Raw genomic sequence first — 16,582 nt, forward strand, 5'->3', positions numbered from 1 at the left:
TGATGATGATGTATGTTCCATCTGTCACATGTATGAAATGTGAGCATTTGATTGACAGCAGGGAGGCGGACCTTTTGATTGACCTATCACAGGTTGTTCCTACCCAGTGGTGGACAGTAATTAGTAGTATCTACTTAAGTACTGTGTAAAAGTACATTTTCGGAGCTACATAACATTTGAAATAGAAATGTTGTACGTTTGACTACATTAGGAAGGGACTCTTGGGACCGAAACGTCCAACAATATATTCATGAATTAACCACTTGTGCCCCATTTCAAATATAGTGATAATAGCCGACCTACAAGCTCACAATGTGTGGCAGTGCGGCACGTTGTGAGCTAGTAGATCTGCTATTAAAGACAGTTGTTGACAATTTCTGAAAATGCACTTTTGTAATTTGTACTCTTGAATACTTGAGTGTACTCTGTCCACCGCTGCTCCGACTGAAAGACAGCCTCCCGCTGCTTCCTGTCAGACCAACTCATTAATTGATCAGAGCACAGAGGGGTCGGTTTCAAAGCTTTGCCCGTCTGTCAATACATTCTGCATCCATGCAGGCTTTCAGCTGACTGAATGAATGAGGGTGTCATTGAGAGAGAAGGGTTAGGGGGGGGGGGTTGGGGGTCTGGGGGAGAACAGATGTTTTCTATTCCCTCCATCACTAAATAGACGCACTAGCCCCGAGGCCAGCCATTACTGAACTCGGGCTCTATGAGGCTCTGTGCATGCATACATGCATGCATGCATGTGTGCATGCGTGTATGTGTGTGCGTGCGTGTGGTATTATGCTAATAGTCTAGTGTCCTTTTCATTGAGTGGCACATTTAAAAACATTGTTTTCATAGATTCAAAATATATGTTTCGGCAACTATGCAGTTGTGGGAATAACATTTAATTAAAGTGTGAAGTGAGTGGTGCAACTCTGTGTGGGGGTCCCCGGGGGTGGTTTTAACCATCCGGTACTGGGTGATCTCACCAGCCTTGGAAAATGGCTACGTGAAGTCTTGCGAATGCTTCAGAGACTGGAGCGTTTAAAAGCACTAAATCTTGTGGGACCAGCCTACCTCACTGTCTGACTCACTGACAATATATACAGCATGGCCCCAAGAGAACTCAGGTCATCTGCTGCTGGATCACGGGAATGGAGGAGAATAATTCATATAATAATTGGTGGCAAACCCCTAATGCCCCTAATATGATTCTGTGGAATATATTGCATCAAGAAATCAGGAAGGCAAGCTCAAGAAATTATAGAGGCAAGCTCAAGAAGTCATGCATGGAGGCAAGCTCAGCAAACGAACATCTTTAAGCATCCGCTGAAAACCCATCTCTGAATCTAGATTATAATTGCATTTTATATGGAGGATTCCATTTTTGAGGGGCGCTAGCCCCTCCTATATCCAGCTTTTGGTGTCTGTTCACAAACATTGTCCTACACAAACATTAACACATTCCCGAGTTACACAAGTTAATTGATGAAGAACAGCTTCGGTATTGTTATGGAAATCAATATATGTCCATCCGGGTGAATGTATATCTTAGAAGTTTATTCAGAAGAACAGCAACAAGCAAACAACATCTCTCAGTCTAGCAGGCCTAGCCTGGATCCTCAACATTCTCTCTCAGTTCCATCTCTCTCTCGTGGTCTCCCTCCCACCAGTCTCCTGAGCTTCCCTCTAGGTCCTCTCTTATACCCCAATACCAGGTCCACAGATAAACATGACCATCACAAAGGTACAATACAATGGCTGTCTTGGCTATCGCCCCTCCTCCTGAGACAGGAACTACCTAGTGATACCTATTCAGGCCCAGCAGGGTCTCATAACAAACAATAGGTGTGACATAGCCTTTTACATACAACTTGATTGGATTGAGATAGGCTTTCAGGCCAAGGTGTCGTTGCTCACAGACACGACCAGACAGACTATAGCATGGAACCATATACTATATAGATTTGAGTCTTCATATTTCCCACAACAGTATTGTACAGCACTTTGGCCGAAGTCTTATATATTATGAGAAAACGTGCTATATAAATGTAATTAATTATTATTATTATTATTATTATGGAACCATAAAGCATGCTCTCCGCTACATTTCTTAGTTCACCTTAGACTAGGGCACTGTGGTGTGTGTGTGTTTATTATTATTGATGTTGATGACCTCACCACCGCGGGTGGGTAGGTGGGTCTGTGGTGGTGGTGGTGGTGGTGAGGACTGGGTGGTGTGGGTATCACTGCTGACCCATGCACATTCTGTGTACTCTGTACTGTGCATTCCATTCATATCTGACCCCGATTAGCAAACACATAACTGACCCATATAGAGTTGCACTGAACACACACACGTGCACACACAGATGCAAACGCACACGCGAGTGCACGCACACACACACACCTGTCCAAGTCAACCCAAACACTGCCTCAATGCCAGTATGGCTCATAAATAATTGTCTTTACCACCCAGAGGCAGGATTGTGTCAGGTTGTCAATTGTCTATTAACCTATACTCAATTCTTATTCTCTTTTTAAATAGGCGATCAACAAGCTCACAGTCTATCACAATGCGACACGTTTTTGCATCTTTGAAAGATTTTGAATATCAACCCATACAGTATACAAAGATACAGTAGGTTTCACTTCAGACTAAAACTCTCTAGTGTGTGTGTGTGTGTGTGTGTGTGTGTGTGTGTGTGTGTGTGTGTGTGTGTGTGTTTGTGCGCGCGCGCGTGTGTGTGTGTGCATGTGTGCACGTGTGTGTGTGTGTGTGTGTGTGTGTGTGTGTGTGTGTGTGTGTGTGTGTGTGTGCAAAAATGCAACCCAAGACTATTTCTCACTTCCAGCTCTGTCTCGAACATAGTTTGTATCATCCTCTTAAACCATCTTAAAGATCTTTCAAACCTTCTGTCCATCTGTTAAACAATCCTAACTATCACTATTAACTTCTTGATGGCCAAGGACGTGCTTTTTTGACGTGTTAATACAAATCCCTCAAGGCCAAGGACGTGGTCTTAACGTGGTATACATACCACGTCAAGGCCACGTCTTTTTATAACAAAATAATCGATGTTTAGACTTTTATTTTTTATTTTGTATGTAATCTACCAAAAACCGGCCGAAATCCGCGCGATCGTGCACTATCGTGCACGCGCGCCGTCTCTATGTGAATCGCGGACATTTTGAGATCTTCTGGGCCTTTTTTGAGCTTAATTTGAGTAAAATAAGAAAGAGCTTTGGCGACTTTTTGAATGGCAATCGAAAAATGTGAGATATGACCACAATGGCATGAAATATCTCATTTTCAAGCTGCATGTCTCTACTTCACAATGACATTTTTTTTATGACTCTAGCATATTCCATTGTTTAGTAATAAGCATTTTAATACACCTTGGTTTTCAGTGAACAGTGAAACCAAGTTGTACTAAAATGCTTATAAGTCAACGAAGGAACATGCTAGAGTCATAATTCCTTTTTCATTGTGAAGTAGAGACATGCAGCTTGAAAATGAGATATTTCATGCCATTGTGGTCATATCTCACATTTTTCTATTGTCATTCAAAAAAGTCGGGTAAAGCTGGCCTAAGGCACAAAAAGATGTGATTTAAGGCTGGTAATAAGAGGGTTAAGTATTAATCTATCTCTGTCTGTCTACCATCCATCCATCCATCTCTGTGACAATGTAGCCGTGTTTCAATGACAGGGAAAGATTATGGTGATTAGTCGGTGTCTGACCTGAAGCCACTGGTTTATATAACCTAGTCAGTCACACACAGGCTGCAAGGTCAGAGTCTAGATTAGACAACCTACAGCGGCGCGATAGGATCACTTAATGGATTAGACAACTAGCTACCGTACTGGCATGCATATAGACACACCGTACTGGCATGCATGGCACATGTTATAGACACACCGTACTGGCATGCATGGCACATGTTATGTTATAGACACACCGTCCTGGCATGCATGACACATGTTATAGACACACCGTCCTGGCATGCATGACACATGTTATAGACACACCGTCCTGGCATGCATGACACATGTTATAGACACACCGTCCTGGCATGCGGGGTACACAGCTCTTTCACTACATTGAATGGGAAAGTGCAACTACAATTGAAAGCCGATTCTCTCCTGTGGTCAATGCGTTTCTGGTTTGTGTGGACACATATATCCTTGTCATGTGGGCAGGACGAAAATATCAGTTTTGAAAAAGATCCATATACGTAGCCTTTTTGTAGCGTTTTTCGGAAAACGCAGCTAAAAATCTGAAAATGTGTCCAGTGAGCAGGGACCTTTAGTCTTGTTTCTGGACAGATGTTCGATACATGCTGGATAAGCATTAAGCACACACAGCACCATGGTAGGTAGCTTGAGTGTATTCCATCTAGGCCAGTGTTTCTAAATTCCAGTCGTGCATACCTATATGCCAACTGCTTGTGTTTTCTAATCTATGGTGTAGTTAACCTGGCATTCACCTGGTCACCCGATGAATGGCTGGAATGCAAACGTAAAAAAGAAAATGCATTCAGGGGAAATATTCCTGGGCAAGAGTTAAAAACCACTGATCAGGGTCACAATAAAGAATGCTAAAGTAGAAACCTTGACCATACAGTATGCATTATGATGAGGCTGAAAGCAACATGGTAGTATGTTGGACATTTATACCCAACATGCTGCCATAGCAGACAGTAGTCCAGCAAACCTTCAGCATACGTTAGCTGGAAGTGTAGTGTTCCTGCCAGATGACACAGTGCCAGAGTGGGAAGGTTAGCCAAGGAAACAGAAACAGGCCACCTGATAAAACAGAAAGAGGGGGAGATAGCAAGTACAAGAGCCCAACGGGGTGATACCAGGCCTTAAGGTAACGTCAATGCAATGCATGGGAAACCAAGGGGACCAACAACATGTTGACTAAGAGCCATGAGCCGTGCATCCAGAACGCAAGGTCTGTAAGGCCTAGATATTCAACTGATTCTGCCCTGCAGGACTTTCTTGTTGGCCCAAAACATAAAATTGTTTACTAAATAATATGTAGCTGACTGTGAATAGCACTGTATATGCATATGTATATACTCTTAATATATGGGATTAGGGGATTTGGTGCATCAGATTGCACTCGGTTTGGGCTCTTTTCTGTGTTTCCTTACCCCTCTCCCCCCAACTCAAGTAATGGTATAATTGTGGACCCCTGCCTAATCTAGTTGAACAAGGTATGCTCCATCCTTTCCTCACTGCTAGAGAAAGAGCCTCAGCGGGGCAATTCAACGCCATAATAAGGCATGCAGCCTCGATGAATAGAGACAACGTTTCCAGATGGATGGCGGTAAGCTGCTTTGGTAAATCTAAGAAAGGCCGCAGCGTAAACAAAATGCACTTATTACTGGTTTATGCCGAGCACAAAGCACTCAGTATTGCAAATCCTGCTCTGATTCAGAGCAAACGGAACGTGAACATGGAAGCCGCTTGGAACCCTAATGCCTAATTCATGCTTTGTTGTACGACAGTGTCGTGGCATTCGACTAAGTACACATCAGTCTTAATATTCACGCACGCACGCACCCACCCACCCACCCAGGTGCAGTACTTAGTTCAGACTAGTCATTGGTCCGACAAATGACAACCTACCTCAAACCCTAACCTAACCATAACCGCAAGCACGGGAGCAACACATGTCGGACTAATGCTCCGTCGGAAATTACGCGCGGATCGCACGCACGAACACACGCGTACACACACACACACACACACACACACAATAAAAGGACAAGGATGATAAAATAAGAACCATTTAATTTTCTGTGAGCCATTTATCAGCTCAGGTCCAGTGGAATGGTATACCTGATGGATTTGACCTTGAGCAGTTATGTAAGGTAGCATGCTGCAGGTCCTGAGCAAAAAGAGCTGATTACATCACAACACACAAACACACCGCTCATCACACTTCGTACCCTTCGCCTTCCTGTCCTCATCGTCTCTCAGTCTTTTCCTTTCACCTGTCCTCCCCGTCTCCCCCCCCCCCCCCCCACCCCCGTTCTCCCCCTCCCTTTACCCTTGGCTAAATCCCTTGACAACATTAAGACATTTAGCCAAGTCTATTTTCTGGAGGAACTTGGAACAGGTGCAACAACCAAACTTTGGCAGCGGTGAGAGAGATGAACAAAAACATGGACAAGCAGACAAACAGGCAGAAGAGCCTGCCAACCAGTCAGACAGGCAGAGTCGGTTGTAAAGTCTTTATATAATACCAGTAGCGATCAGAGTGACTGGTGAAAGAGGCCATTTGAATTTTAATGCCAGCTGTCTAACAGGAAATATGTGATAATGGAGTTCAGACACAGTTAACTTCAGACACCTGTATGCTTTCCACCTACTGTATGGCCTTAGGCTTAGATTTAGAAGACAATGTACAGTAAGAGCACTTAAATACAGTTAAAGATCAGTTTCTATAGTGAAATGAACAGAAACAGAACAAAGATTGTGTTGCGTGTTTCTCTTTACAAACCACTCAGTATTAAACTCCTGTGCAAAATTGGACGTACATGTTTTTATGTATACACACACTGAGGATGTTACTGTGTACTAGTGCACTAAGACTTTTTTAAGACATGGGAGACTGAATCTAAAACAATCTAACTAGATTGCTTTGTTCTCTACATCAGTGGTTTTCAACCCTTTTCATATCAAGGCCCATTATTTATTGGGCACTTGGGCCACCATTTGATGACATTAAGCCTCTCAGTCCCAAAACTTTGAATATGTTGTTGTCGTTGTACGTTTTTGTCCACAACGCCATGCTGTCTTGATGTTGGTACCATAGGAGAGATAGCAGGCAAACATTGATCAAAATAACAATTCTTCTACATTCTCTAATTGTGTAGACTTCTTGTAAATTAAGTAATGCAGATGTTTAACTATAATTTTGCTTGAGAGTGTAAAATGAAACACTCATCTTACACTCTCAAGAGGGATTTAATAATTTAATGTGGTTATCATCTCTCCATAATTTAGCTGGGATGTGGAACCACTAGGACCACCGGTTGAAAACCACTGCTCTACATCTATCTGTAGAGCAAAATTATGAACAACAATTTAACGGTAAGCCTATTTTCAGGACATGAAGACAAAGCTCCCTCACCTCAAACCTCTTTCGCTGGGTTGTGTAAACACGACATCCATGAGCCAAGATGTTAGCTACACAAGCGCGCGCACACACCCTCCATGCACACTAAATGACCCCCGTGTTGAGGGGAAAACACTTCATTCTGCTACACACACATTGTTGTTACTCAGGGTGAGAGCACCAGCCAACTACTGCACATAGTTACAGCGCTAATAAATAAGAGGCAGTCTTTTAGGCTCTCAAGGTCAATAGTTGCAATCAGTACGTCTTCAAAATAAAGATCTAGAGTTCTTCAACTCCATATGCACTGGGTGTGAAATGCTTAATTGAGATTCAATGCATTAATAAAAAAAGATTAATGGGTAGAGAGTTTGTCCGGGAATTGGAAGTTTGACCCTCGGCTCTCCCCATCGCCAAGGCACTTAAATCCTCCCCTTGTGCGCTTATCAGAGCCATCTGATAAAGTCATCTGCTGGGTGAATTCAGGAAAGAAATGTCCCCCTTCCCCCGAACCAGTAAATAATGCCTTTCCCTAACGTTATTCACAAATAAATGTAGATCTTTGTGAACCTATGGCAGAATCTCACAGTTCACTTTTGCGTGCCAAACCTTCGGTTGGGAAACTGGAGACCCAAATTGTGGTGAGATGAGTCAGCGTGAGTCATCCCAGTGATTCAGCCTGGTGCCGCCTTTGGTTTGATGGCTTTTAGTGGCTTTTATCTTAATCTGTGCCTCAACCCTGCCTCCGAAAATGGACCAGAATCTCCTCAGACAGATCTCAAACTAGAAAACAGGCAAGGGCAGCCAAATCTGGGATGAAAATATAGCAAATAACACAATGCCGTCTCCAGCCTAATCAAATTTAATAACAGAAAAGAAACTGCAATACACATGAAACAGCAAAAATCCAGGGTGCTCCATTAACGATGCAAGCATACAAACTGACATAGTTTCCACTCATTAAGAATTAACCACTTAATTCACCAAAAAGCAGATCTTCAAACCAACAACGTGCTCGATGTCGTGAGCTTGTAGATAGGCTATTTACGAATGGCCGAAGAATAACTGGCTGTGAGGACAAGAAAAGCTGAGAAACAAGGAATAATCTAACTGTTTGAAGCGAGCAGTACCCAACAGGTGGTCGGGGGTGGTTGGAGGAATACTTCTTCTTCCTGCTGTTGCTATGAGACTGCAGGAAATTACCATCTTAGCATGTTCACCATAGCATGGTGAACAGCACTCGTCATTCAACAACAGTCTGAAACACATTCAACTCAGCGTGCTCTGCACTTTCTGACCAATCATAATGTCAGACGTCAGATATAAAGACAATTTTCCACAGTCAATATGAGACAGCCAGGAGTAGTGTACTTTAGTAGTGGCCAGCAATGTTCAATCACGTTTATTATGTAAGCTAGGACACATCACAGAGAGAGAGAGAGAGAGAGAGAGAGAGAGAGAGAGAGAGAGAGAGAGAGAGATAGAGAGAGAGAGAGAGAGACGACTTTGGTTGAGTAGTAAACAAGGTTATGGCTGCGTCGGCATTTCATCTCACTCCCATTCTCTCACTCCGTTACTCTGTCCATCTTTCCTATCGCTCTCTCCTTTTCTCACTCTCCCTCTTTGACTTTTCACACATTCTCTGTCTTCATGAGGAATGTGTTGGTGGTGTCTGTGTGTGTGTGTGTGTGTGTGTGTGTGTGTGTGTGCCTGAGTGTCCAGGGTTAGGTGCGTCATGGTGCTAATCCCCAGACACATTTAGTGAAAGGCTGATCAGTATCAAGGGTACCCAGAGCCTAGAACACAGCACATGTAACCAGAACCCAGGGCCTAGAACACAGCACATGTAACCAGAACCCAGAACCCAGGGCCTAGAACACAGCACATGTAACCAGAACCCAGGGCCTAGAACACAGCACATGTAACCAGAACCCAGAACCCAGGGCCTAGAACACAGCACATGTAACCAGAACCCAGAACCCAGGGCCTAGAACACAGCACATGTAACCAGAACCCAGAACCCAGGGCCTAGAACACAGCACATGTAACCAGAACCCAGAACCCAGAGCCTAGAACACAGCACATGTAACCAGAACCCAGAACCCAGGGCCTAGAACACAGCACATGTAACCAGAACCCAGAACCCAGGGCCTAGAACACAGCACATGTAACCAGAACCCAGAACCCAGGACCTAGAACACAGCACATGTACCCAGAACCCAGGGCCTAGAACACAGCACATGTAACCAGAACCCAGAACCCAGGGCCTAGAACACAGCACATGTAACCAGCTGCAAAGAGGTCTCCCTGTAAGCCAACTCAATGTGCAGTTGGAAATAAATTATATGCACATTAATAGCACAAGAGAAGGCCATTATAAGCTATCTGATACCAACCAATATTGCACGGATCTAGAAAGCAATCTTAGACAGCAAAAGAACAGTACAAATAAATATTGTTTTCCTGTCCCTCACTGTTGACAAAAAAAATTAACTCTTTGAGGATCTGAAATGCATATAGAATGTTGATGTGCATGTTAACTTACAAATGCATGTATTTTTGCAATGCATCATCTTTGTTGGCATTTACGAACTCCATGTTGGCAGTAAAAAAAACATTGTAAGCCGCAACAGAAACTTGTGCAGAGTGTGTACTCTCCTCCTTACTAGACATACAGTATGTGTGTGTGTGTGTGTGTGTGTGTGTGTGTATTTGTGTTGTGGGTGTGTCCGCTCACCTATTTGCAGCAGTACTGGTGTCACCAGGGCCGTTTCCATGGCGTAGCAGAACTCTCGGCCAAACATGACCGCCCCGTGCATCACCCATCTCTTCAAGGGAATGCGGTCTAACGACACCTCGCTCACCGACTCCTCTCCTTTTCGTCGTTTTCGCCCCGATCCCTCCGTCTCTCTCCCTCCTCCTGATCCTCCTGTGTCCACGTCTGCGTCTGTCCGTGCAGGGTTCTTGCCATTGACCCCAGCCACCAGAGCTCCGACCTGCATAGCGTCAGGCTCTGTGTTCTGGGGAGGCATGGTGGAGGGCATGCACGCGACGGAAAACAAACGCGCCCCGTCCCCGACGACGGCAACAATGTTCGCGTCCTTGACAAAAATGGATGCTACTAGCGTTACCTCCGCAAAGCAGAAGCTAACAGAAGCTAGTAGTTAATGGACAACAATTACTGAAGCTCTCAGTAATGGGGTGTTGACAAAGCAAGTACGACTGTCCCTACAGGCTAGTAGTGGAAAGTTACTTATAGTTCCTTAATTATAACAGTTACTCATAGTTGCACTTCCAAATACTTATAAAGTAGCTATAACTTCTGGTGTTTGGTGGAAAAAGAAAAAAACGCCACCAAAAGGCGTATTATTATAAAGAATTTCTGAATTAAAAACAAAATGAATCCTCTTCCACCACCGTCTGAGGTAATGAAGGTAACGACCTAAGACAAGGTCTCACTAGCACTCAAAAGGCCCAGATATGACAACCAAATAAAGAGGAGTAACAGATGTTTCCTTTATACATTTAGCAGTATGCTTAGTCAATGTCAAAACTTCTAAAACATCCAAAAAAACGAAAACGACAAAACGAAAAAGACAAAACTATTTGGGATTCCAAACGATTTGGGATTCCAAACGAGTCGTTTTCTCTAAAAAGTTGTCCTCCAGAAGAAAGGTAGCTTCCAATTTGACAAATGAATCCTCCATTCACTGTGTTGTCTTCGTCTCCCCCGGAGATTAAAAAAACAAAAAAACAATCAACCAATCATCCAAGGAGCAATTATCCCATAAAAATTAAGAACGTTGATTTATTCTTCTTTCACATGAAGAGTGCAAGTTACATTCCGTGTGTACAGCGAGCGGTACGTGTGCATGTGATGTGAATGATTCTGTCTTTTGGTGTGTATATGAGCGTGTGCGTGGCCCTGCCTGACGGAACTATCCGACTACTTTATTTGGTATTAAGAGTGCGTACTGCATGTACATGTGAGTGTGTGTGTCACTGTGTATGTATGTATGTTTGTATGTATGTACGTGTATGTTTTTGTGCGTGTGAAAACGTTTATGGCTTATTTGACATCGAGGTTCCTCCTCCTTTTTACTGTCTATTGTAAGCGGTAAAAATCCATATAGAACACCACTCAGTGAGTTCCAGAGTCATGTTGGTGTTACGTATTGAGGGTTGGATAGCAGGGTGGAAAGACGAGTGGGTCACAGGGAGGAGGAGGAGGCCGCGGGGGGGAGGAGGAGGAGGAGGAGGACAGGCAACGCAGGCGGGCGGAGCTCCTTGGTGGATCCCCATCGATTGGCTGATGATCAATCTAAAGAAGAAAGAATAAACACACACACACACACACACACACACACACACACGATGTTGTTGGCCACCACGATGTTTGGCGAGCAGGAGCACAGCAGGCGGCGATAGATGTCCGTTCGAAGTCGTAAGAGTTATGGAACCACGTGGCCATGTGTCCCATTGGTCGAGAGAAGAGAGGAAGGAACCAATCGCCAATTCCGTTGGTTGGTTGGTTGGAGCCCGGGCAGAGAATAGAGGGAGAGAAACAAACAAAAAACAACCTTGGTTAGCAAATAAGTGACAGAAACACCTGCACCTGTGCTGTTGTCTGCATCCAACAGACGTAATCTCTTTTTAGATTGTCAATTCTGGAACAAAACGGGTTTCTTTTCAATTGACTGGTCTGACAGTGTCTTGGAAATAGCTGGCTTCTGCCTGCTGCTAAGAATGAACAAAACTTTAATTTCATTTCAGATATCTAACAAAAAGACTGCAAGGATTCCTGTGCTTTGCATGGTTGACTACAACACCAAAAAAGGCTAAGATCGGCGAGGCCATGCAGGCTCGTGTTAATCGCCTCATATCAACAGAGAAAGCACAACATAACATAGACTCAACAAATGTTTCCGTTTAAAGCAATAGGACACATTGAGTGCAAAACTATCGTTTCTTTCCAGTAAAAGGCTGCAGTTATTGACTTTGAAAATAAAAGTTTTACTTCCATGAGGAAGTGCATGATTGGTGATGATATTTTGCACAGTGAAAAAGTGGACACAAGGCACATAATGGTGCCACGGTTCACATGGGTCTGTGTGTGCAGAGCAGAAGAGAGAGAGAGAGAGATAGACTAGACTGAAGAGAGAGAGAGAGAGAGGCCCTTTACTTGATACCAAACATCCTGGAGTAGCATAGTAATACAGAGGGAGAGCAGACACGCAGGTCTCCTCACACGGCAAGCGATTGACGCCGACGCTCCTCCTAGTAATTCATTTTCAGTGAGAGGCGAGTGGAGTGGGCAGGTAGGATAGGGAGGTACGGGCAATCTGACAGAGGGAGCGACAAGCGGGTGCAATCCCGTTAAACGGTCCCGCTTGTGCCCGAGTTTAATTGAGTTTAATTGTGTTTTTTTATTTTTGTCTATTGTGGATCCAAGCCAGAACGTGTAGTGTTGCAGTTACCCATTTGAGGGGGATTAGAGACACTACAGCATTCACTCAGCAGTACTAGGCCTATTTCCCGCAGTAAGAATGTGGGGTGCATGGAGTACATTGGAAGAGTGCGTGTGGTTGTGTGTGTGTGTGTGTGTGCGTGCGTTTGTGTGTGCGTGCGTGTGTGAAGGCTTCGCTGATGGATTAAGACACAGCACGTTCAGCCACACAAACACACACACACACACACACACACACACACACACACACACACACACACATACACACACACACACACACACAGTAATTCCTTCCACGTGCATGATACATCATAATAACAGTGCTAAGACCCTCATCAAGCCTCTTAGAGAGAGATTGAGAAAGAAAACAAAGAGAAAGGGGAATGGGGGCAAAGAGAGAGAAGGAGCAAGGAATGGGGAGTTGGGGATGGAGGGAGAAAAGTGAATAGATGGAGGGAGAGGGAGAGAGAAGGATGAGAGAAGAGAGCATATATATGTACAGTACAGTACACGTTTCATCGTTTCTCAACCTCACATGGTTTTGTTTTGGTCTCTCTCTCTGTGTTGGCCTCTCTTAAACTCTCTCGGGCACAATTGCATGTCTCCATTAACATTCATGGTGCACTCAAGATGGTCATGCATATTTCATACACACGTGTCGACACGCGCGCGCACACACACACACAGAGTACCCCCTCCTCACCTTGCCCCATAGGCTGCGGCAGATTACATAACAGCACCCCCCCTATCCCACCCACTCCAGAAAAAACGCACACAGCACTTTCCCCTCTAATGTCGTATGTCTCTCTTGCATGGACGGTGGACGTGCTGCCACCACTCGTACACAGACACAGTATCCAAAGTGATTTGTTTTACACTTCCAGAGTTGGCCTAAATAACACTCTGAATGTCGCTGGTCTACTGACAGCAGACACGGACAAAATGCAAGTTCGGCATGACCTAAATATACACAATGTTTAGATTTGGCTTTCTGGGAGAATAAACATGAAGAGCACTTGATTCATCAGGTCTGATGATGATACGTCACAGTTTCAGCCTGTTTGTGCCTTGCATTAGTCCATGTAGTTCAAGCACTGAAAACCAGGTCTCAGATGTATTTTTGTCTGGGTGTCAGCCATGTACAGTAAAGTAAAGTACTGTGTAAAGTAAGTGGGCTGTGGCCGGGTCACAGAATCGAAATGGGGAGAAAATACACTTTTAGTTAAATATTCACTTTTAAACCTAATGAAGATGACCTGTTATTTGTATACAAAGAGCAGGATTTGGTGTTCCATGAACAGCTTTAAAAGAACATTAATTTGCCTGGAGACATGTGGCATGTTTGTCCTGAGCTCACTGGGAGGGGAAAAAAGGGTTTTTCACTTTGTCTTTTTCAGTACACGGATACCAAAACGTTTAGCCAATCAATGAAGTTTTCCATTTTAAGGATAGAAAGAAAACAAGGTCAAAGTGGAGGAAAAAGGTTGGGGGAAAAAAACAATGATGATACTGTACCACTACCCCCTCCCTCCTCCTCCTTCCATCTCACACACACACACACACACACACACACACACACACGGAGCTGTGAATGCTATCTGATTGTAGCCCTCAAAATGCATACAGTACAAGACACACAAGACACAGCCTATTGCCTCATTCAGTGTGTGTGTGTGTGTGTGTGTGTGTGTGTGTGTGTGTGTGTGTGTGTGTGTGTGCGTGCGTGCGTAACTTGAGAAAAGCCAATATTGAGTTACACCTGAGCTTTTCTAGGAAGGAGGCAACATAAACAACTCTCACGTGAGAACCAAGGCAGAAAATGAAGATAAGGACATGGAGGGAGGTACCGCTATGGTATAGGCCTAGAGGGAGAGAGAGAGAGAGAGAGATGGAAGAGCGAGGTAGGGGGAAATGAGAGAGAGAGAGGGGTGGACGGATGGAGGGAGGGAATTTGGGAGAAAGGGAGGAGATAAAACATTTTACAGTAACATTTTGGATTTATCTGTTGTGACAAGTGACAAGTGACGTGTCCTAGTTTGAGGTCGTCTCATTGTTTGGCTTGATAAATCAAGCACGCCTCCACAACTCGGAACCATCTGTCTTTGTCTGTAAACGTGGGAAAAGATACACTGACTTGCAGCTGTTCCCTATGGACCGCAGTTCGCCATCACTTCAACATATAATGCTAGTCACAGTTAGAATTATTTTATATTTACAGATGTGTTTGCATATACAATTAATTAGTCAAATTAAGTTTATTTGTTGCTGGTTTTAATACCTGGCATGGTGTTAATTATTTGTATGTCTCCCTGCTATCCCGGGATTTAAACAAATCACACCCGTGTGAAGTGAGGGGAGCTCTTATTATCAACATTGAGGAGGGAATTCGGTTAATGGCATTTAATGTTTGTGTTAGGGACAAGGTGAATTTTCCCTTCATTGACAATGGCCTTTTTTTAACAACCATTGAACTAAAAACAAACATTAAACCTGTATATATAGGAGGGGCTAGCGCCCCTCAAAAAAAGGTATCTGAAGAAAGAGATGGAGAAAAGAGAGATGGTTGAACCAACGGGGCAGAAGAGAGGACTCAGGAGGCAGTGGAAGAAAACAGTTCAAGAGAGTGAAGAGTAAAGAGGGAGAACCAGCAGAGCCTGAGAATGAGAGAAATAAAAGCAATTAATGGAGAAACTGGAGATTAAGGATTAAGGTTAAGGAGGAGGGAGGGCACAGGGAAGGTGAGATAAAAGGGCGAGGTTAGAAGGAGTGAGGGAGGGAGGGAGGGAAAGAAGATACCAGTAAAGTTCAAGGTCAGGGACAAATTAAGAGGTTCTCGTCTCCCATGTCTCAGTGGCACACAGAAATGCAAAGCGGTTTAATCCTCAGTCTAAAAAACTGACATACATAAGGGTACATTTTGACACTCGGAGAGTTGAAATAACACACACTCACAGCCTCACACACACCTCTTATCTATTTCAGTGAGTGTTTATTCCTGTGTCTCAGACGAGATTACCTGTCACACAGGCCTTAAAACGGAACAGACTATTTGTGTTGGCTTGCAAGACGCAGGTGTACTTTTGCTCTTACAAAACAACTCCGCTATCCCATTTCCCATTATGGTTAGGCTATGGTTATTCCTAAAGTCTTCACCCCCAAGGTTTACTGCCATTGAATGGCATGCATTATTATAAGATGGGAACAAGGGGGTGATTGGCAGTTAGTACAGTACCTGCTTGCGTAACCTGCATAATTTACTGTAGCCTAAATGTGCATTGTTCACGTACCATGGCAACATTCCAGTGGAAGAACCCTGAGAGAAACTAGCTTTGCACATCAGTGATAGACTGAGCTTATATAGCAGCTGGGAAAAAAAACAACAACTAATGGCCAGTATTGTGCCTAAGCGACCGGAGAGACCAGTATTTTTCCTGAGCGACTGGAGAGGACAGCATTGGCCCCAAGTGACTGACTGGGGAGATACCGTCACATTACATGGCGTCAGGCTGTCTCTTTGTCTCGGCCAGTCTGTCCATCTCTCTGTTACTACTCTGTATTTCAGGTGAAGATAGACGAATGAGATTAACGTAGTGAAAGAAGACAACATACAAAGAAGAAGCAGAGAGGGCGTGTGTGTGTGCGGGGGGGCTGGGGGCGGATGTTCTTGTGCATGTTAGTGCTGCATCTGTACATGGATTTTGGTGTCACAAAAACAGACATGCACACGCACACGCACACCTACACGTACACTTGCGTTGCGTGCGGTGCTCCTGACCCAAATAGTGGTGGATATAGATTACGAGACAGAAGGTCTCAGTCAGGATCAAGTTTACATACTGTGTGTGTGTGTGTGTGTGTGTGTGTGTGTGTGTGTGTGTGTGTGTGTGTGTGTGTGTGTGTGTCAGTTTTCTTCTACATTGCTGCTCCTTAGATGTATAACTTAATACCTCCTGGCCCTGGGAAGTATCTTATGTTTTGTGGGGAAATGATTT

At 44.1% G+C, this 16,582-nt stretch overlaps 1 protein-coding gene across 2 annotated transcripts in view; it reads right to left on the bottom strand.

The window, feature by feature from the left end:
- Positions 1 to 16,582, bottom strand: part of LOC308332202 (solute carrier family 45 member 4-like) — a 58,716-nt gene that overhangs the window by 27,101 nt on the left and 15,033 nt on the right. For both annotated transcript variants that reach the window (XM_080787933.1, XM_080787932.1), the window contains exon 3: positions 9,861 to 11,444. In XM_080787933.1, the coding sequence (XP_080644059.1) occupies positions 9,861 to 10,167 (307 nt within the window). In that variant the 5' untranslated portion in view covers positions 10,168 to 11,444. The remainder of the gene's footprint in view (positions 1 to 9,860; positions 11,445 to 16,582) is intronic.

This window comes from Protomyctophum bolini (genome assembly GCF_963924005.1).
Source record: "Protomyctophum bolini genome assembly, chromosome: 17".
In the NCBI taxonomy this organism is placed as follows: Eukaryota; Metazoa; Chordata; class Actinopteri; order Myctophiformes; family Myctophidae; genus Protomyctophum; species Protomyctophum bolini.